A 22,881-nucleotide genomic window follows, 5' to 3' on the forward strand; every position below is an offset into this window, starting at 1 on the left:
AAATACTCTCTCCAGGCTGCTCAAGCAAGATCTGAACACTGGGCACTAAATCAATGTTCTGAACAACAATTGCCTCCTATTGTAATTCAAAGCAAAAGGAATAAAAGGGTTTTTGCCAGTATTTGAGCATATTATTGTTACAGTGGGGATACTGCCAGCACGTGTATCAGACAACGAGCCCCGTGGAAAAGAAATATCTATGGACAGATTCTTGCTAGATGTTTCAGAGATGTTTATTTCTCCAGCCGAATGGCTGAGGATCTGCTGAGGAACTGCTGCAATCCCGGGACTGAGGGTCCTTGCCCACGCAGGGGAACACAAAAAACCAATGGGGAACGAGGCTGACCAGGGGCAGGGAAACACCGTGCCTCCCCCCAGGACCCCTCTCCCAGGACCACATGGCAGGGGGGGAGACCCCAACTTATTATCGTCCTGAAGGCAAGACAAACTGTTAGACCTGCCAGAGCCTTTTTTTCTGTTTGTGTTTGCCAGCAGTGCAAAAGGGGAGAGTGTGGAGGAGAAAATGAAAACAAAAAAGAAAAGCTGACCTTAACTTTGTGACAGATGTTTAAAACTTTTCACTTTGGTCCAAATGAGGTTTCTTTCTCTGTCCTTCACCCATCTGTAATTTTGCAGTTGTTTATGGATGCACAGTTTGATGTAAGTAGTGTAATAAGTCAAACAGCTGTATCTGAGTAGGAGGCAGTTGTGGCAGGATATTCCCTGTTCCTCAGACAACACTGGCAAGGAATATTTGCTGCATATTTTTAGCAAGAATTCTCTGTAGAGCATTATCTCAAACATCTCTAAGTGCGCTGTGTGAGCAGTTATTGGGTGGTGACATCTGTTCCATGTAGCTGGAATACACAGTGCGTGTGGCTGAATCCAGAGGAGAAAGGGATGGGATTTTTTTTTTTGAAGCCCCACTTTTTGCTTTACACAACATTTACCACTAGTCCATTGCATGTGAGGAGGATTAAATCAGCAGTTACATGAATAATAACACTAGTTAATAACAATTGGGCAGCATTCATGCTTTTTGCTCTCAATTGTTAAATAACTAAGAAGGCAGTTCCAGGTTTTGAAGGAGTCCTGTTTGCCCCCAAGCATGCCCAGAGGCCAGTTGTGCTCGCTGGTTGTACTTGCATTGTTTCCTGGCCGTGTGCTGTGCCTGGAATAGCACATTGGTGGTGGCAAGTTGAGTTCTGAGTGTGCAGTTGGGGATGACTTTCTGTGGCTGTTTCCTTGTTGAAGTATTTGCTCTGCATTGTCTGACTTTAAATACAACACTCTAATGACTCTACCACTTTCTTTTTGTTCCTAAGAGGACAACATTCAACAGGTACTCTAGATTTAGTGAATTATATTGGTTGTTTCTATCTTTTGTCATCAAGCATGTTTATAGTCTTGAAAGAATTAACTACTTGGAGGTATTTGGCTAAAAACTCTGATTATTTAAACGCAGTAGTAGAGTTGCAAGGCATTCATTGCCAGTGTCCTTCAAGATAGAGCTGTATATTTTACTGTGTTGTATGGGATATCACAAAACTTACACCATTCTATCCCCACCACCAGTGACTTTAAAATACCTTTTTGGTCAGGAGAAGTGATATGGCATGAAATGCCAATTTTTCTTCTAAAGTCATTGCTTGGTATTCAAACTCTCCCGTGAAGATGATGAATAGTCCAAGTCTCACAGCTTTTGCTGTGTTTGGTAAAGCTGGTTATTGGCCTCTAAATGTCACAGAACCACCAGGTTGGCTATAATTATATGATGGCCTTGGTAGATGTAACACTTTTTTTACTGTAAAGGTAAAAATTCTTGTCTTATGGAAGTGGCAAGGACTCAACATTGTCTTGAGAGGGTAATTTTAATGCTGCTGCTACTCTGTGGGAAGGATTTTAATGTCTAGGATGTCCTATCTCATACAGGAAATTCACTTTAAGAGTGACATTTTCTTTCCATATGCCCCTTACAAAAAATGAGGAAGGGACTGGAGACAGAGGGATGCTCAGTATCCCAAAGGCCGGGGCTTTGCTGTTGTTTGCTGTCAGGACTCCTGTGGCAGCAGGGTTTCCCCACTGTTCTCCTCCCTGCTCTACAAACGGACCCGGGAAAACCAGACACTGTCGTGTTACAGTGTCACATCTGGCATGGGACAGACTGCTCTCTCTTGATGCCACAGTTCATCCTCTGTGGCAGGGAACTGACTCCCCTTCTGTGTGGTATTGTAAGGGTGCATTCATTAATGTTTCTAAAGCATTCAGAGCTGTGGCAGTCGAGCCTGTGCAGTGTGAAGTGACTCTTTCTGTTCTCTAGGGAATGTAATTTGTGTAGCAGATATGTTGTGATTCAGAAGTGAAAAGCAAGTCAGTTACAAATCGTTTAAGATTTATGATTTAATGATTTCATTGCTAATAGTTTGACTAATTCTGCTGTGCCTTCATAATGATTTTTTTTTTTTAACTTGGTTCATTTTTATAACCGGGGAGAAAGATTTAATTTTAGAAGTTTCAGTTGACAAAGACATGCTGGTGCTAGGTACGTATTTCAGATCATTGTCATTGTACTCTATTTTTAAATTCAACTGCCAGCCAACTGAAAGAGCACCCTGTGTTGATGCTGGGTGTTCTGCATCCATGCTACAAAGCTGAATTCTTCCAAGCTGAAGCACAAGGCCAGCCAATTTACTTTTATGTTTTTCCTGTTTAATGAAGGGAAATGTTCTAGCACCTTTTCATTATCACAGAACTAAAATCGGTCATGAAAACAATTCCCCTCCCTCCAGAGGCCTGTGCAGGCATTGGCCATTGTTAAGATGCTTGCCTATCAACAGCCACTCGAGAAAGAATTTTAAATGGTTTTGTGACGTCAAGGAGGCACAAGAAAACATAGTCTGGTGCCAAGTTGCCTCCATCATTGAAAGCCCACAGTAAGAAATAGATAACACAGAAATAAATCTTTTGTGCAGTAGCTATCTCATGATACGTTCTAGTGACTCCAGTAAGTGAGCTTGTCTGGTATAGGAATAGCTGAAGAAGATGAACTTTCAGAGCCTCATTTTCTAATTTATGCTTAATGAAAAGCCAGCCTAATCTGTTTGACTTCCTGCTGTCTGGACACAATGTCTGCGGGGAGCTTGGACCTCGCAGAGGGAAACGCCCTGACAAAGTTTCAGCCTACAAAAGTGAGCAGTTTAAGTACGGTGGACAAAAAACTGTATCTCTTGAATGAAAAGATGGACAAACTGTTGCATTTCCAAGAAGACCTGACAGGCAAACTGCAGCAAGTTGACAGAAGCATTGCTGATGTAGGAAATGGCAGTAACAAGCTCACAGTATCCCGAGCAGCTCCTGATGACACAGATGCAATGCAAAAGGGCCTGAACGTACCGGACAGTGCTGCCCAAGCTGACGTCCAGAGCATATGCTCAGAAGTGTTGAATTTGATGAAAGCTGCCCAGCTAGATGCCTCCAAGCATAAGGAGAGGCTGGCAAAGATAGAGAAAAGGGTTGATACCCTGGATAAAGTTATTACATTTGTGGGAGAAGTATTAAAAAATTCTAAAGTAGTGGATTTCATTCTCAAAGGCATTGTGCCCTGGAAGAAGGGGAGTCTGCTGGAAATCCCTGTTGAGGTTGGTTTAGTTTTACTGTTCTTCATTTCACTTTATGACATAGCAGGGCTTTAGGCTCTCCTGTCAATCTCTTGCATGATGTTTAATTCAAGATTTCCTTTCTGTGTTGCTGCTACACGTTACTGCTGGGACCTTCAAATTGCAAGGCTCTTAAGGCAGGGAGCAAGCTCAAAACAGTGTCTGAAGTTCCTGAAGGGTGCTGGGCAGTCCTGTAATGAGTGTGAGAAGGAGATTGCTACTGTAAAGGAAAATTCAGCTTCTACCAGTGCTCAGAGCTCAGCAATGTCACCCAAATTAGTGACTGAATTGAGGCCCCAGAGAAAAGAATGAGTAACATACTAGAAGTTTGGGTTGTTTTTTTTTTTTTTTGAGAGAAGCTTCTATTTCTTTGTTCATTCACAAATTCTGAATCCACACCAGTTCCTGAAACCTGTGCTGACCTATGGTCATGTTACTGAGAAATTTATGTTGTCCTTAGACATCTTAGTTGTCCTTAGCTACATTTTTTTGATGCAGCTGTGACTTCGTCAACTCCATTGACATGGTTCACTCCTGAAAACAAGTAGTTCTTGTGTTTGCAAGTTCCCAGACATCCGTTCCTAAGCATTTCTTAATTATTGAGGACAGGGAGGGAGAAACAGCAAGGCCAATACTTAACTGATATGGTATTTTGAAATAGATTAGCCTTGTTTTTTAAAAGTTACAGGCATCTGGAATTAGTTCTTTATAATGGGAGTTTCCATTTTTCACTATGGCTTCTATCCCACCATGGGGACAAAAGGGAGGAAAGCTGCAAGAGCTGGAATATGTTTATTGATTCCAAGAATCTGGTTGTATGTAGAGATGTGATTACAGTAAGGAGAATTTAGCTCAAATGAAAATGTCCATTTGTATCTTAATCCAAATATTTTTTACCAAAACTAAAATGTTTTGATGGGAAGGTACATCTAACCCTTTAGAAGAACAGGGCAGTGCTTGATGCCAGTGTAACTTTTCAGGCTTTCAGTGCTCTCCCTTTTTTAAGTGCCAGCGGCTAAAGTGAGCTGGCTGTTAGGAGACAGAAGAACTTATAAAGTGCTTCAATGAGTGTTGAGAGCAATAAATCATGCATTAGTTATCAACCTTAAATCTGGATAAAGCTCATACTTCCAGTTCCAACTTCAGTTCTACAGGTTTTTGGAGAAATGGAAAAGTCTCATATGTTTTGGGTAAAGCTGTGTTGTTACAGTCACTGTCTGCAGTCACTGCAAAATGCCTGGAGACAGATACTGTCCTTTGCTTGATTTTGTGCATGGGCAGATAGAAATTGAGAGGTGAGATGACCTGCTGGTGACAACCTGGTGGGCTGGGATGGGGTGGAGGTCTGTGTCCCAGGCTCTAACCTGTGCCTTGGTTGGAGAACAGTCAGGGTGTACTGGGTGAGCAGTTTTATGGCAAACTGCAATATGACCATCATTGTCCTCCTTTTTTGTTTCTGGTCATGAACACTTTTTGAAATTGGAGCGTAAGGTCAGTTATAAGACCTTAAGATAAGTCTGTGCTTTGATCACAGACTGCTGAGTGATATCTGAACTAGGCTCGAATTAGTGAGGCTCTGTGTGTGTGTACGTGACCTGGCTGGAAAATGTGGAGCAAAGCACAGGTGAACTTAAGAACAAATTACCTTGTGCTGAGCCATGTGCTAACTTGGGTCTGGTTTTTGCAGCCTGCTGTGTGGTAGCAGCACAGACATGGCCAAAGAGCTCCACAGTTGCAGGGGGAGCACAGAAAAAGAACTTGCTGCCTGCTTGTTCCTGCTTTCCAGCCTTTGCTGTTTGTAACAGGGCGCTGCTTATCACAGGCTGGCTTGGGATGGGCTGGGAGTGGGGAGGCTGTGTTTGCGTTTCTGGGTGAAGCTGTTTGTTGACAGCATTCCAGGGATGCCGTGGGAATGCTTATGGAAAAGTTTTATGGGGTTGGAGTCAACAAAAGACTATGAATTGAGCTTCTTATGTTCCAAACCTCTAACTTCTTACTTAAAAACCAGAGAAAAACACACTGGCATTAAACTGTCACTTACCCAAGGCTTTCTTTGCATGTAGGATTGTGCAAGAATAATGTTCACCCTGGTCATTGTTGCAGGTTTGCTTAGAGCTGTAATAAAAAGGGTAATGATTTTTTCCTACTTTTACTCTTTGGGTGTTTTGAGTTTTTTTTGGGAAGGGGGAGATGGGGAGGCTCTGTGCAATTTGTAGGGTTGGTGCATGAAATCCTTAACTGCTTTTACTAACAGGTGAAGGGCTGATGTGCAGCTGTCTTGTAATCAGTTACCTGCAGAAATACTTTACATGGTGCTTATTTGCTTGTACAAATCAGGATAGGAGGCTGCTCATCACTAGATTTTTTAACTATATGCCAACCACAGGAAATACTATGCCTTTTCCTAATTTTGTGTAATGCTTTTTGCTAAATAGTGTTCGGTTGTAATTTGATTTCACATGTATTGCTGTGTGAAGTCTTTAGTGGTCCTATAACAAAATACCTCTCAAACTAATTGGGGGAAAAACACTGCTTAAAAATAAAAATCTGCTTCCGTTTTTAATCTGTTTTTAATCATTCTAAAGGTGACATGTGAAATGTCAAGTACATACACAAGAGTTACCATAAAGCTAGAGGCTCTTTTTTGGTATCACCTCTATCAGGTCAAATAATAAATTTTTAGATACCTTGAGACAAATATGTTTTGACAAATACATTCAGAAACATTACTTTTCATTCTGTCTCTAGCTAAAAAGCTACAGAAATACAGTGGCATTTCTTTTTCTACTGTGTCATGTTTCACATGTCATACTTGTTAATCAATAGGAATAAAGATGACAGGAGGCAAAAACTGCGACAGTAAAAATTTTGGAAGGCAGTGAGCTAATGTATTAATCTGTGTTATGTTGTCTTAAAAGGATGCCTGCCTGCAAGGGCAGGGGGAGATTGGAAGAAGGAAGTGAACACAGCAGTGACTAATAATTCATAAGTTAAGAGATGTTACTTTCCATGTTACAGAGTCTGAATGCCTACATAGTTGGAGGAACCTGGTGGGAAATAGACACTCTCGGCTGTAACTGTTATTTCTGTGTTCCCCTGTCATTTTTAGGCCAAAGATAAGTCTGAGGAGAGTGGTGCAAAACCTAAGCATGTGCTTAGTAACAGAGGAACCCAGACTGAAAGCAAGAAGCCTCTGGAAGGTATGTATCCCTCCAGGCATGCTACAAGCTTTGACTCTAGAATGTACAGCAGACAAACTGGAAATTAATAGCCTACTATTTCCCACTACCTGAATTACTCAAATGGAACTGAGTAACTTTGCCCCTCAGTACTGGGAAAATAGAATTGTTCTCACCACCTTCACATGATGATTTATCCCCAGGATCAGGCACCACAAAAAGCTAGAAGACACAGAAATTAAAAGGAGCACCTTTGTTTAGCTGAAGAGGTGGGGGTTTTTGAGTTGGGTTTTGGTGAGCTGAATTCAGAGAGCAGAGCTTGTTTGGAGATACTGTGAAGATAGTGGCCATATCACATAGCAAACCTAGTAAGTTCTTTTCCATTAATATATCTGAAGCAGCCCCCCTGTTCACCCTCTCTGTAAAAGGGACGTGTTGACACTGGGAATATCTTTTTTTGATCAGCAAGTTTCATTGGCATGTCAGGGCCAGGTTCCTATTTAGGGTGCATCTCTCAGGGCATTGCCCTGTTGCATCCATTATTAATGCCTGTGGAGTTGCAACAGGGGTGAATGTGATGTTGAGCAGGCCCTGTCACGCCGTTGTCTTCACAAATTGTCAGTGAATCCTTTGCATTATGGGCAATCTCCTTTTTAGCTTCATCGCTTTGGAAGTGACAAAAACAAAGCAAATGGTCACAATTCTGACTCAAAAGCTACACAGAGTTGTGAGCAAACCTTGGTTGCTGGTGGTCTGGGCATGCTGAATGTTAATAGTCACAGCCATTGTCATGGGAAGGTGATGAATGCTGGGTGTGTCTCTACCCCTCTAAAAGGGTAGAGGGTGTATTGGAATCAGGAGGGGTCCTGCAGGATCTACAGTGCCTTAACTACCCGTTATATTTGCCCACGGAGTGATTTCAGATTTTAGATACAAGGAGCTTGAGCCTTGCAGGTTTTCGTTTGCTTTAAGGAATCCAAGTTCAATCTGTGACATTGCTGGAAAGCCACAGAGCAGGTAAATCTCTGGTTTTAAGCCATGAGCATTAGTAGTATCTCGAGCTTGAGGGTGTAAAGATTTTAAACCTTTTGGAGGGTTTCTTGCTATCTTTTCAGGTGTAACTCTGTAGGTTATTTTGAGAGGTGTGTTGCTTTATTCTTTCTATGTTTTACCATCACATTTGCCAAGGATAGTTTAGTAATGGATTATTTTATTCAGAGACAAAAAGCGTGAAAAAGCTGGATGAAAACAAGGGAGCATGTGAGAAGGTGAACTCTTCTAGTGCTATAGCCCACAAAGCTGATTCCAAACCACAGCTTAAAGAGAGGACAGCACAGCACCAAGGAGTAGAAAGTGCTGGCAACATACAGAGCTCTAAGAGCTCTCCACAGCAAAAGGACGTCGGTGTCAAAGCTTTGAATCAACGCAATGGTCTTCCCTTCGTACATCAAGATCATGCAGGTAGCCAAAATGCTCCTGCTAAAGCACAGAACATGGATAGAGCCCCACGCCTTGATGAGTGCCACAGGCAGCTTGTTCATCAGAAACCGGGGAAGAATGAAAACAAACCTCCAGCACCGAGTGCGGCATCCCGGGAAGCTGTGCCCTCCACATCCCGGGCCATATCTGACACGGGGTGTGAAGTGACACATACCAGGTAATGGCCTTGTTGGTAGCTTTCTGTGTGACCTGAAACCTTTTCATGTGTTAGAAGGGAAAGAAGGAAAGCCAGGCCATTAAAGGAGGCAGCTCCTGCATGAGGGGATAGGAGTGGGGAGACTTTATGAGGATTAAGGCAGAAGGCTCAAGGGGCCCTGTGTAAAGTTCTGTGCAACCCAGGAGTCAGATGGGAGGGAGGGGTTTGACGTATCAGCATTCTGTGTACTGACATAGAAAGGTGACCACAACAGAGGAGCTCAAGTAGTTATAAACCACTTAGTCCTTCCTTTATTGCTGGGGGTGAAAGGAATTTGAGATATTTATTAGTATATGACAAAACCAAAGAACTTGTGTTTGTTGTCCTCAGTGTTTTCAGTGTCTTGGTCATCTAAAGATTGTTCATTTTTTCATATAGGTGTTTCATAGTCCATTTTCCTTGGAATTCTTTATCTAGGATTTTATTTTAATCCCATTTATTTAAATTTTTAAAAACCCACACAACATAAAACAACAAAACCCCTCAACCAAAAGACTCCTGCCAACTAAACCCCAATAAATGGAACTTCTGTAGCAGATTGTAACTGCCAATGCCTTCTCTGTCTGGGTGGGTGGCTATAAAGTGGTTTATATATGTGTGGGGGGGGGTGATAGACACACTCATCCATACACACCTACGTGTGTATGTATGATGTTGGGTGGGGAATTTCTCTGTGTTTCATGTGTACAAATTTGGCGTCTGAGCCCCAGATTTTGGCTGGGGAATGAGGGAGGTCAGCAGGTAACTGGAAGGCAGAAGCTGGAGTAAACCCCAGGGGCAGCTGCAGCCATCCTGCCCAGGGTACTGTCACGGTTTGGAGTGTGAAGTCACATGAGAGTGGTAAACGCCTCTCTAAAATGGATGCAACTTCTAATGAAGTTTGTAAGCCCACACAGAGGCGTCAAAGGAACATTGTGTTCCCCAGCTTGGAGAAATGCCCGAGAGTCCCACTGAGTTCAGGCTTGTCTAGATAGCAGAGGAAGTGTTTGCTCAGAGCTGCGTTCAGCTGCTCTCATAGCTCACACCAGAGCAGCTTAGATCCACAACACAGCACACGGGTGTTAAAGGTGCAGAAAATGAGACATTTCAGACTCTTATTTTACGAAAGCAGAAACATTTTCTTTTATAACATCTTTTGTAGTGAGGCTCCTCCACTGAAAGAGGCAATAACAACCTCTGTGAAAATGAGATACATTCTCTCCCAGACATCAGAAACTGTCTTCATTTGCCATTGTATAAAATCTACTTTACAACTTCAAAAGTTTCAATTCAGCCTCGGTAAAATTAGACTGTTCATGACGGTTGGAGCAGTAGCAGTTGACTCAAACATTATCACACAAATGCCTTTGATGGACTTTAGGAGCACAGAGAATTGGTTCTAACACAAGAGGGAAAAAAATCATTAAACTTTTCCAATAGTTAAAATGCCAAGGAAAATTGTATTGATAGAGTGAGAAAGTTTATCAAAGTTAGATTTTTAAGAGAAAGCTGTGGAAAGAATGCTATCACATCAGAAGACCCAAACCCAGCTGGCTGAGTGTGCAGGTCAGCCAGCTGGAAGAGGATGCAAACCATCAGATTTGTAGAGCCATATGAGCAGCCAGCTATTTAGATAATCAGCCTGTAATTTGGGAAGGCAATCACTATCTCTGCCCAGATGAGTGGTGTTTTATTAGACCAACTGTAATAATTGCAAAAAGTGCTAAGCTTTCAAATGTGGGATTAACCCTTTGCAGGGTGAGACATTTTGTTCAGCAGAAGGGCAGACATGTAGAGAGATGAGGACACAGAAGAAGAATCAGTATGCTTTTTGGTGCTCTCCCCTTAGTGTTTGTGAGTCTTTCCCAGCAAGACTGGTACAGTTAGGTTTTATCAATGCTGTAGAAATTTGTGGGTTTGGAAACTTACAGATTTTTCTTCCTCCACAAAGTTACAAAAACCAGGCTGGCCACCTGCATCAATATCAAATTTCTCCTGTTTGTTCTGCAGGATATCCATCAGTGTACATATGACTGACATGAAAGAAAAGATTGAGATGGCCAAGGAGGGAAACATAAGTGACAACAAAGGTAAAGGTCCCAAAGTGAAATCCACAGCAGCAGACTTGAAAGGAGTCAAACAGCTGCCTGACAAATTAAAACTTCAACAGAGCCCTAAAAACATCAGCTCCGAGCCAAATTCAGAAGTTAAAGGGGACAATAAGCAAAATGAACTTGCACCTCAAACAGGGAAGCAACAGCCATTCCTGAGCAAGCCCAAACCAGGTAAAAAGGCTGAAGAGAAATCGGAATTAAAATGCAAGCCCATAACCTCACAGAATACCTCTGCAAAGGAGCCTGTGAAAGGTGCAGGGGTAGAAGTGAAAATCCATCAAGAAACAGCAAAAGCAGAAAAATCTTCAACAGATACCAAGCCTGAGAGGAGAGAATCTGAGTCTGCATCTCCGGGGGGAAGCGGGCACGATACTCGGCAGTGTACAGGAGAGGCACCGGGGAAGACCAAAGCTCTGGAAGCTGGCAGAGCTCTTCCCACTCAGGGAGAAATTATCGGTGAGTTGTTCACAGTTACTCTTGAAACTTGTACATTGAGGATTTTGTGCTATATATTTTGTGCCTGTTGTATAGACAATAAGAGCAGGAGTATTGCTCAGTAGAGCCCCCATGTCTTACACTTCAAGAGCATTTTCCCTTGGGTACCTTTGACTATGTAAATAACAATTCACAGATTCTTTAAATAGTAACTTTCCTTTTAAAGTGTGTTTTGGGGAAAAAAAATTTAAAATAAAATAGGGTGAAGTGTATGTGTGATCAGAAGATGAGAATTTTGAAATTTTGAATTTTGAAAAAATCCGTTTTCTTTAGAAGAAGCGTTTTTTCCTTCAGATAGAGTGTGCAAACCAGGCGCATGTTAGCAACTCTGGACTGGAGATCCAGAGCACCGAAAAGTACTGCAGGAAATGTTTCTTACCATGGCCTATTTTGTTATTGGCCATGGATCTCTTGGTTCCTGAGGGACACTTGGTTGCAGTGTCTCAGGGAGTGCTCTCTCTTGGCAGCATATACATGTGTATGTTCCAGAATGTACAGACATGGGCAGATGACCTGACTGCTCTGGCGTTCTGAACAGTGGCTGCAGATGAGTTGAAAACATGTTAACTTGTAGCCTGACATACCTGGAGATTAATTATAAAATTGCTTTCAATGGGGGACATCAAAAATTGGTTTAATGAAGATTTATCCTAGAAAATCTTGGACATTAAGTAATCGCAGTTAACTAATTTAGCTTACCACAAACAGACTAAACTTAATAGTTGTAATGCTAATAATTGCAGCTTTAATTTGGAAATTGTCTCCAAAATTCTTGCTGCTAAGAGGAACCTCATGATTTTATCAGTCACTGTCCTCATTCCTCAGTGCTGTGTATTTTTGCTGGTTTTTCTGGCTGTCATGTAACGATTAAAAGATGATCGAGTATAATTTTTTCAAGCTTTCAGATAATTTTTTCAAGTGATCCTTTCTGTTAATGCATAAACTAAGATGCTGGTCTCCTAAGGGTGTCCAGTGGGTTTACTGTGTTAAAAACAGAGAGGAGATTCAGGAGGTGGGATCCTGATCTCAGTTCTGGGACTTTATTCCTCATTTGTAAAAGGGAGTTAGCAGTGAAAGCCCCTCACATCCAGTGGGGTGAAATCCGTGGTGTGAGGAGGTGACACAGGGCAGTGATGTGTGCAGAGGTGTCAGTGACCAGCCTGTCCCCTGTGCAGATGACAGCCCCTCTCCTCCGGCTCCTTTCGAGCACCGCATCGTGAGCGTCAAGCAAGCAGAGGTGACCGCGTGCTACTCCGTGTGTCGTCACGAGGTCCTGGGGGGGTAAGTGTGGCTGTCCCCATGCTGTGCTGCTGCTGCTGGGGAAATGCAGGGAGCTGCAGAGCTCCACAGCTGGCCCCAGGGTGTGCGTGTGAGCGGCACAGACAGCTCCCTTGCAGCCAGAGGGAGGGGGTTCGTCCTGGAGCCCTTCGGGCCATCACAGCTGCTCCTACATCAAGGGTGTGCCCTAGATGGCTGGTTTCTGCCCCAGCTCCATTTTCAGATGCCTGACTGCCATCTTGGATGACTGGTTTTTTCATTTGTTACAATAATCCTGGCCTCAGTGTTGTGAGAAAAACCTGTACCCTTAAGGCAGACAGATTCAGAGCATCTGATATCAACAAAGCCCATTAAGTCAGGCAACTTCCAAAATCTTTTTTTTTTTTTTGCTATGCTGAGCTGCATATTAAAGAAAACTGAGGAAGAGTTATTATTTTGACCTTATGTTTAGTTTTCACTCATAGGAAGTCTGCAGCTGCTTCAGCTTTTGTATTCTTGTATCCTTACTTATGTGACAAGAAGGCTTGATTTACACATTGATCCACATACAAATATGGCTTAATAAGTGTAAGCAATGTGATGCAACAGCAGGGAAGATGGTGTTTAGAAATCATCCCAAGGGGCATTAACGTATCTGCGTGACATGGGGTAGAATTTACAGCACGCCAGAAATGCAGTCTGCGGAGTGGCTACAGTTACTGGTCTTATGCTCATTTAAAAAGTTCTGAGATCAGGACAGAAATATCCTTGTTAATATACCCACTACCACATCCCTGAAGGACAGCGAGGGGGTCCAGTTACAGAAGGGAGCCAGAGCATGGCCAGGCCATCATACCTCAGCAGGACCAAGGGGGCTTAATATTTTAATGTAAGCACTGAACAACTGGCTGGAAAGATAAAACTAATCCTTCATAAGCTGAGAGAAAGAGGAGCTCCATGCTGCTGGCCACCCGACTCCGTTCACTTTGTACCGGGCTATTTTTGCTCATGATAAGAATAGTCGTAGGAGAGGTTTCTGTGCTGAGCTCTGCTGAGCTGGTTTCCCATCTTTTCCTTGGCATCCACAGGGGGCGTTTTGGGCAAGTTCACAAGTGCACGGAAATATCGACGGGGCTCAACCTGGCAGCCAAAATCATAAAAGTGAAAGGAGCCAAGGAGAAGGTAACCACACTGCTGGGAGCCCTGACCCTGCCCTCCCTGCCAGACCCAGCGCCACTGCCCCAAGCTGCCCTGGGAGGGGCAGCTCATCCTTGAGTACCATCAAATACTGCAAAATCTTGGGCTTGGTGTCAATCTTCATCATCTCCTGTATTCATGATGAAACGTCCAATCCCTGTGAGATCTGTGATGTAGCTGTTGTTGGACTTTACAAATAATTCTGTTTTGGTATGTTGAAATTTAAGGAGTGCATTTTGCTCATTTTTTGTCCCTTCGTTATTTTTTTCAGGAGGAAGTAAAAAATGAAATTAACATCATGAACCAGTTAAATCACGTGAATCTGATCCAGCTTTATGATGCTTTTGAAGCCAAAAATAATATCACTTTGATCATGGAATAGTAAGTTTAAATGATATTGGGAATTGTCAGATGTTTGGGTTTTCTCAGGTCACTAAACGAAATAGGGAATGATAATTCTGAGCTGTGAAGAGGTGAGTAGTTTCCCAGCCTGAGAGAGAGTTGATCTCACTTTCAGAAGGAAATAACAATGTTTTAAAGGTAATTTCTTGTCAGAGCTCTATCTCTGACTAATTTTCTCTTAAGTTCCGTGCAGAATTAAGTTCAGTTGTCAGCTCGTGTAAAACAGCTTTCAGTTTGAGAAGTTCCATTTAGTAAATTTTGTAGGTTGAAGACTTTTTTTGCCTTGACTAATAAGATGAGTGAATAACATATAGTTTAGTACTCCCTGTAGATTCTCCCGGTCCCATAGGATCACCAGGTCATGTGGCTTTGGGTTTGACATGTATCCCCTCAAATATTAGTGACAACATTTCCATTTTCAAATTTAGATTGATACTTAATTTCAAGAGAAGTAAGTCTCTTGAAGTCGTTGAGGCTACTGATACACTTAATATTGGATGTTTCGTTAGGACCCTCGATTACAGAGTCTAATTCCCAATTCGAAAATAAATTGGGCTAATGCAAGATTTTAGGGTTTTTAATGCTTTTCTATGTCAAAATTTTAGTCTTGATGGTGGGGAATTATTTGACCGGATCACAGATGAAAACTACCATCTGACTGAGCTGGATGCCATCCTGTTCACCAAACAGATTTGTGAAGGAGTCCACTACTTGCACCAGCATTATATACTCCACTTAGATCTGAAGGTCAGTTGTTCGTGCTTTAGTGGTGCTGGTTTACAGAGTCTCTAATTACTGAGGAGTAATTTCTCATTTCATGGACTCACGTCATAAAGGAATAGACTTAATAGCTACAATGAATGGAGCTCTAGAGATTCATTACTTTTTTCCAATGTCTGTTCAGTAGCTTGCTTGGAATAGTAAAATGATCAGGATTCTGGGCTTTTGCCTTTCTTAAATCAGAAGCTTTTCATTCTCTGTAAGATTAAGCAATCCCCTTTTGTCATCAGTGACAAAAAGCCCCACCCAAAACCTCCTTGGCTAGAAGTGCCCACAGTCTTCCCTCCATTTCCCCTATCCCTTGGTAACCGTGTTCAAATACCTGTTCAATCATCTTCCATAGTTTGTGCTTTTTACTGCCTGGAACCAACCTGCAGCAAAATTGCAATGTTTTCCTAATGGTCCCTTAATAACTGATAATTTTTAAACAGAAATACAAACTGTTTTTTTCCTGCTTGTTTACACAGCACCTTACACAAATGATATTAGACCAGGTTGACTCGTAGACAGTTCTGCAGTTGTAATACATTTGGATCCCATCAACCCCTCATCCCCACCTTGAAAAATATTCTCATTGGGAAAAAAAACCTTGGGTGCATTTGATCTGTTTTGTGTGGCTTTTTATGGAGGGACATCTATACTATCCATCTTTTGCTAGATCTCTGTCTCAAACATTTAACTCAAAATACCATCTTCTCTTTTTGTAGCCTGAAAACATACTATGTGTAAATCACACAGGAAACCAGATTAAAATCATTGACTTTGGATTAGCAAGGAGGTAAGAAAGTTCAGTTGTGAATTTATTTTAAAAAACAAAACCAAATCAAACCCACAAACCTCTGACATGTTTCTGGTAGTTCTTTGGTGGGGGGTTGTGTTTTGATGGCTTTGTAATAATTCTGTGTGAGGGAGCTGAGCATTATGCTTTTGCAGGCATGAGTCTTCTGCTGTGTGCATTAATTATCTAATTACTTTTTCAAATAACATTTCTCTTGGATAAGGCTATACTACTGTTCTAATTATCTCAAAATTATTCCCCATGTAGAGCTTTTACTCTTGGGACACTGTGAAGGCTCCCAGAGACTTCTTGACTGCAGGGTTTCATGGTGCAGGTTCTAATTGTAGAAATTATCTGCTAAACTCTTTTAAGTAGCTAAGTTGATTGAAGGAAAAAAAAAGAAAAAAAATCCCCATGTTTGAGCCATCCCATGTGAAACAGGAAACCCTCAGAGAAATAGAACTTCTCTCCATTCTTTTATTTTGCTTGCATGAGTTTGTTAAGGAAAAGCTGTGAGAGCATGAGTCCATTGCCCTAGAATAAAAAGGAATTATTTCTGTTACTATGACAGTAAGACAATAACATTTATCTATTTATTTTTAAACCCTTTGAGGTTTTTCTTAAGCTAAAAGCTGGTACATTCATGCCTATATATATATATATATATATTTATGTGTTTGTATATAAGTATCTGTTCAAGGACTTTGTTTCCATAAAATACTTCAGAAAGAAAAAAAAAATGTACGTTGAGTTTGGGGTTTTGTTTGTTTGTTTTTTTAAATTGGGAGGGTAAAGATACAAACTTCTGCTGAAGCAGTTTTGCAAACAAGATCCTCCAGGAGAAAGAGATTTAAAAGCAGTGCTTTAGTGGCTTGTTCTGCCTGAACACAGATGTTACTCCAACTGCCATCAGTGTCAATTGTTACTGGTTCAGCTTCATAACCTTTCCCTGTTAAGCAATAGAACAGAGTAATTTCCCCTATATGGGGACACTCTAATCCTCTCCAGTTCCACCTTAGTAGCTGTATTGTGTTCGTATCTGTGATGCAGATGTCTGTCCTGAGCTGTAGTTGAGTACATCCCACTAATCAAATGCTCTCCAAATCCTGTATAAACAAAGATGCTTTGTTTTATATTTTATGGATTTTGGACAACATCTGCTGGAAGGTATCCTGTGGTGCCTGGCAGAGATAAAGCTGCTACCACTCTTTGGGAGAGCCCTTTGCAAGGTTTAGTGTCCTTGGTCTTCCTCCTGGCTCTGCTCTGCTGCCACGCTCCCAAAAACCTTGCTCTTCCCTTGGTGAGATGAACTCCCCAGCTCCTCACTTGTGGCTCTTTTCCTGGTACAGGTACAAACCCTGTGAGAAGCTGAAGGTGAATTTCGGGACACCGGAGTTCCTGGCTCCCGAAGTGGTGAACTACGACTTTGTTTCCTTCCCCACGGACATGTGGAGCGTGGGTGTCATCACGTACATGCTGTGAGTGGCCCTGCCAGGGGTCGTGTGGTGGCTCTGAGGGCCCTGCAGGGCAGGAATGCAGCAGCCACTGAGCCCATCTGGCTGTGACTCCTCCTAATTAATTCTGTTCAACCCCCCAGCTTTTCATACAGAGGCACCTCGCTGTGTGTCCAGAGTGTCTAAACAGCAAATGATCCTTTTGATAAATATGTAAATGTTCTTCTCCCTTATCATCTTATTCAGCAAAGTAAAATGGGTCAGGTCTTTTTTTTTAACCCTGAAAAGTTGCCCAAAATATGTGAGAATTTAAATTTTGATTGTGTTTTTGAGGACTTGAATTAATTTTTAAATTTGTAATCTGATAATTTTATGATTTTAGACTTGGTATGCATCTGCACAGGAGAATTAATATTGTCTGTGTTAGGCCATGGGTCTAAGAAATGACCTGTCATGAACAGGGCTAAAACTTTTCTCTGATATCTGGATGGCAACCATGGACAGCTTGTCTGTCCAAAGTCTCCACCTTTTGATAAGCTTGTTTTGCATCCCAGAATCCTTCACATATGTTTTCTGTGAACTGGATAAATTTCTGGTTTAAATTTGTATGTTAGCCAAAACCCAACTGAATGAAGTAATAGATGATGGAAGCAATAAATCTGGGCTTAGAGGCTAATTGTAAAAAGTAATCTATTGTTCAGAATTCTGTTTAATTCAACCCACATATGGGTACGGGCCCTGATTTGGGAAAGCTCTTGAGTCCCTCTAGCTTTTCTAGCTGGGAAGACACTGAAGGATGTACCTAAATCCTCACTGAATCCATGCCTTGGGGTTCTATTAATGTTGCTCCCTGACCTGAGTGAACTGCTAGGGGGTAATGCTGAATTTATTTCCCCAGACTGTTGCCTTATCATGGCAGGGACTGAGAAGTGGAATCCTCCATAGCTGAGAGGAGCCTTTCCCCCCCATAACATAACAACAGTAATAAAGCAGAGGATTCATAGAAGGAAAAAAACACATCTTGCATATGATAACTGCTCTTCTCCCCTCCCCTTCTTTCTTTTTTTAAGGCTTAGTGGCCTGTCCCCATTCCTGGGAGAGACTGATGCAGAGACAATGAATTATGTAGTCAATTGCAGCTGGGATTTTGATGCAGAAGCATTTGAACAGCTCTCGGAGGAAGCCAAAGACTTTATTTCCAGGCTACTTGTGAAGGAGAAAAGGTACCGCTGTGTCTGATTGTGGGGACAGTAGCACCAATGATACTAAATTCCTACCAAGCAGCTGTTTGGATTGTAGCCAACAATGACAACTTACTATGTGACATTTTTGTGTGCTGTCTCTGGGCTTGCTGGGCAGTTCCTCAGTGATTCAGAAGCCCTTGTTTTAAAGGAAAGTGTCCATGTACCCTGACTGAGGAAAGCTGCTTTTCACAGTAGCATCAATACAGGCAGAACACTGAGAATCTGGAAGAATTTGCAGTATAGGAATCGGTCTCTAAAGCTCTTGCTTCTCTGAGCAAAAACTATTTCTATTGTTAGCTTGGACTGTCACAAATTGCAAAAATGCCGCTTGAATGCCATGGAGGATAAATGGAAGCTGCAGCTGTGAGAATGTGCATTGTTCTCTTCTTAAGTGGTCTACAGGCTTTTGGGAGATATTAGGGAGTGTTTGGGACTTAACTCTGCATGTGGCTTCTCATTCTTGGCTCCACTGTTAGAAAAAGTGATTGCACATATGAAACAAAGAAGAGAATGAGGATGATATTGATGTCAGACCACGACTGGGGGGTTGGCTGGGTGGAGAAATTTTTCTCTTGCTGAGTACTGACACAAAACTAATCAAACCAGGAAATGATGCATACAGTAAAACAGATTGTGTGTTTGAGGGGAATTCAAAGGAGTGCTTAGAATATTAACAACTTTCTGATCATTGCCTAAATCAGACAAATCAGTTCTAGTACTAATTACATTTTAAACAATAGGTTCCTATGAAAAGCAAAGAATTAACTGAAATTTAGCATATTGCCAGCAGGAGAAATGTAAGGATTTCTTCTCAGACTGTGATGATGATTTGCTATGATACTGTAAACTTTGCTTTGGAGTCTTCAATTTTTCTGTGCAATGGGATTAGGGTCTCCAGAGGGACACTCTGCAAGGTCTGGTTAGAAGCTGTGAATGAAACGAGCATGTGAGAGAAGAGTGTTATCAGTGAGTTGCAGAGAGCAGCGATTAGTTGGCCCAGTTGTTCACAAAGTGTGGCAGCCCCTGCTCTCCTGCGGACCAGGCACCTTTGCCCCACTGGGACAGTGGGTCTGGCCTTGTGCAAGATCTGCAGCCCCCTCCCCTGACTGCTGAAATCGGGGTGAGCAGGCAGGAGTTGTCTTCTCATCATCTCAGTGACAGCTCAGACAGAGCTCAGGAGTTGGGCATAGGCTTTTGATTTGAAAAAAGGCAAATTAAACTTCTTTCTCAACATCTGTACCTCAAGATTTCTACTATTACCATATATTTCTCAAAGCTTTTAGGATAGCCTCTGGCATTTTGGCCCATTTTTGGATGTCAGGATATAAAGTATGCTTAGCTTCATCCAAGTTTAGGGTGAATAGACAATTGTGCTTTTTAAATATGAGGCACAGAATGGGCTTGTGCTGTCAGGGCAGACAGGTAACACCACAAACGTTATTCTGTTAGCAAAGTTCTGAATTTGCATCATAAAATGATACATTACCTCATGAACTTAACCACAGCTCAACCAAGCCACTGCAGAGCCACCAGCATCCCACTCGCCCCTCCTGCTGGAGAGTGCAGGATGCCATTAGGATCCCATGCACGGGCATGAACAGCATTTTCACTGTGTTCATTCATTTGAGGCAGTTTCCTTATCACTAATAAAGAGGGGCTCAGGGCAGTGAGGAAATGAGCAAAGGGGGCTGGGTTTTCACGGCAGATTCCTCCCCTGCAGCTGCCGGATGAGCGCGACGCAGTGTCTGAAGCACGAGTGGCTCAACAACCTCCCTGCCAAGGCCCAGAAGTCCAAGCTCCGCCTGAAGTCCCAGCTGCTGCTGCAGAGTTACATGGCCCACAGGAAATGGAAGGTAAATACACAAAGGCTGGCAAATCTGCTTCCACAGGGAACATCAGCACAACACAGGCAGAGCCATTCCCTCCCCTTGTGTGTGGGCTCACTGTGCCCACAGGCTTCTTGATTGTAAATACCAGTTGTGAAGTCTATTTTTACCTGTAAGTTGTTTTGTCCTGCAGAAGGATATTGCTTCTGTTTCTAGCAAGTTTGGTTTCAATTTTCACTCTTTCTGATTGGTGTTTTAGAAGTTTAGAAAGATATACTTTCTTTCTACATGTTCAGAGGCTTCTGATGCTGCCTTATATTAAATGTTCATTCTCTTTATACTCTTTCCATTGGTAACAGTTGCATGGATCTGTTGTCACTATGGAGTAGGGATACAACTTTAGGCAGTTTGTGCCTCCCACTGCAGAATAGAAGTGTGGGAGAGAGAAAAAAAAATTAGGCTTACACCCATTGAGAGAACTCTTCAGGATCTTTCTGATGACCCCAGGCTCCTTCTGAACTAAGTTTTTATGAAGTGAAAGATAATAATTTGTGTTTGAGTCTCTATTTGATTGTAGATAATTGATCCTAAAAGGTGAACACAGTGATCTTGTTAAAAAGAATTGTAAGGCAAACTCAGTGACGACCATTTCCTTCTCTTCTGTCATTGGGAAGTTGCAATTCCTTGCCAAGGAGTTAAACCAGAGGCTTACACTTCATTCAGTCCTGCACTGCAACTGCTTGGTGGCAAAGTTCTGCACTTGCATTTTAAAGATGACATAATCTAAAGACCTATCACTATACAATTCCTAATACAACTGAAGAACCTCACAGCCCCAGCTGCTGTGTAGGAACCACTGCAACCCACACAAGCTGGGGGTCACTAGAAGGAAATGGATTTACCTGGAAGAAAAATCCCTGTCAGCTGCAGCAAAGTTCCTTTGCCTCGGTTGTGCTCACACTTGGACTGTTCTGTTCTGTTCACAGAAACACTTCTATGTGGTGGCTGCTGCTAACAGGCTGAAGAGATTTCAGAGTATGTCTGTCAAGCTCGCGTGAGCTTGTGTGACAGCTCCACCACTCTTGGAGATGGACATGAAGCTGTGGAAGGAGGACTCAAGTGTCTCCAGTGATTTCTATCCCTGTTTTATAACATAAAGTTTTGGGACTGTCTTCCTCAATTATCTGGTGTGTTAGTGCTACGGTTCCAGAAGTGCCTTAAGGAAGAGGCACAAGATTTCTAAAAGCAGAAGCTACTTTGTTTGTTTTTACAAGTTTTTAGTTGTTCTATATAGCGGAGGAAAATCGTGGCTGTTACAGGGGCTGACTTCTTGCTGAAGGCTTTGATTCTGCAGAGTATTGGTGTGTTTATAGCAGAAAACCCCTGGCAGTTTTCTGGTCTCTCACACCAACCATGGGATCTCTAAAGACTTTTTTCCTGACTGATGTATGTATGTTACCAGCTTTAGAGAACTGCCACAAGAGTGGCACAACTTGTCCCTCAGGTGTTTGTTACTTAAAACAAAAGATACAAGCATTGTTATCTTATCTATTTCTTTCAAAAAGGTAATTTCCCCACAACATGAAGATGCTATAGTGCAACTCCAGCTTGGATGGTTTTGGTTTTGTTTTGCTACTGTTCTGCTCTCTCCTTTAAAAAATAGTCACTGCATAGTTAGGAACTGGTTTGAAGCAAATTAATTTGGTCCTTTGCTGCTGTTTGTTATGGCAAGTTGAATTGAGATAAACTGATTGAACTTCTGGAAGGAGATATGTGAAACTGCCATGAATACAAATCACCTAATGACTGTTGGGTCTATGCAGAAAGATCTCATGTTGTAGAGAAAAGGAGATTTCCAGAGATTTTATGTTTTTAAAACTTCTAAGTGCTTTTCATTGTCTGTGACTGCAGCACTTAAGTTGCTAAGTTTTAGTTTGAGGATTTGTTTCTCCTCTCTGGAAATTTTAGTGAAGTCTGAGAAGCTGGTATGGTGTGACATGCAAAACAGGTGTCATTTCTAATAGGTTCAGTGACAGGGAAACAGTGTTGCCAGACTCTGCCTTTAGTCCAGTTAGGAGGTTGAAGCCCTTTTTTCCCCCCCTCACCTTGCTCTTGAACATTAAACCTTTTCTTCACAATATTAACTTATTTTGGATTTTAAACTCTTTTGTGTAGAGTGGGAGCCACTTACCATCTCTCAGATAAAAGTATAACATTATTTATTAAACCTGTGGTTTCCTGTTCTGGATTCTGCAAAACTCAGTGTGAACTGGATGCCTTCTAGGAAAAATGGAAACTAATACTACTAGAAGTAGCTTTCCATCAAAGGCACCTATAAAGCTCCTTTGAACTTTACGGACTTTAACATCCCTTGAATTTACAGAAGTGTTGGTTGCTAATGATGAGGTTTGTAAGACTGGCTTACCCCAGTCTAGCTATCTTTTCCACTCAAGTGCTTCTCACTTTGCATAGTCCCGACTTCTGCAGCATTTCCAGAATTGGGACAGAGAAGAATCTTGATAATTTATCACCTTCTATGAAGGCCCATTTTTGTTCATGTTTTCCTTCCACAGTGTTTCTGCATGCTGAATGTCATTGTATTCATTGGTCTGTATATTTCTGAATTAATACTAATAAATTTCATGAAAGTGGAACAAGCCTATTCATCAACTTTGGTTTAAGCCCTGCTGCCAAACACACCTGAAAGTATTTCTGGGTAGGTCCAGAGATACAGCCCAGGCAGAAAATATGCAAGAGAAAGGAACACAGACCTCTTCTCTAAGCTTATGACTGCAAGGCACAAAAAAACCTGTTACCCAGTCCT

General features: G+C 42.0%; 1 protein-coding gene across 2 annotated transcripts; it reads left to right on the top strand.

Moving 5' to 3' along the window:
* The first annotated feature begins 366 nt into the window (after positions 1-366).
* MYLK3 (myosin light chain kinase 3) lies at positions 367-22,711 on the top strand. 2 transcript variants are annotated; one of them, XM_019284162.2, is made up of 14 exons: positions 367-3,638; positions 5,720-5,785; positions 6,766-6,856; positions 8,054-8,492; positions 10,521-11,080; positions 12,295-12,400; positions 13,465-13,558; positions 13,845-13,954; positions 14,581-14,722; positions 15,463-15,533; positions 16,883-17,011; positions 18,058-18,210; positions 19,952-20,084; positions 21,044-22,711. In XM_019284162.2, exons 1-14 carry the CDS (start codon positions 3,126-3,128, stop codon positions 21,113-21,115), a joined length of 2,679 nt encoding a protein of 892 aa, XP_019139707.1. In that variant the 5' UTR covers positions 367-3,125; the 3' UTR covers positions 21,116-22,711. The 2 variants fall into 2 exon arrangements, with proteins under 2 accessions (XP_019139707.1, XP_010394848.1); XM_010396546.3 differs by lacking the exon at positions 5,720-5,785 and having other exon boundaries at positions 368-3,638.
* Positions 22,712-22,881: the final 170 nt, after the last annotated feature.

Source organism: Corvus cornix, chromosome 11, assembly GCF_000738735.6.
Source record: "Corvus cornix cornix isolate S_Up_H32 chromosome 11, ASM73873v5, whole genome shotgun sequence".
In the NCBI taxonomy this organism is placed as follows: Eukaryota; Metazoa; Chordata; class Aves; order Passeriformes; family Corvidae; genus Corvus; species Corvus cornix.

Excerpts from the sequence above, each read along its gene's own strand:
- MYLK3 (XM_019284162.2), top strand. The coding sequence starts at position 3,126 with ATGTCTGCGGGGAGCTTGGACCTCGCAGAGGGAAACGCCCTGACAAAG. Across the intron at positions 14,723-15,462 it reads TACTCCACTTAGATCTGAAG|CCTGAAAACATACTATGTGT; the intron begins GTCAGTTGTTCG and ends CTCTTTTTGTAG. Across the intron at positions 15,534-16,882 it reads GACTTTGGATTAGCAAGGAG|GTACAAACCCTGTGAGAAGC; the intron begins GTAAGAAAGTTC and ends TTCCTGGTACAG.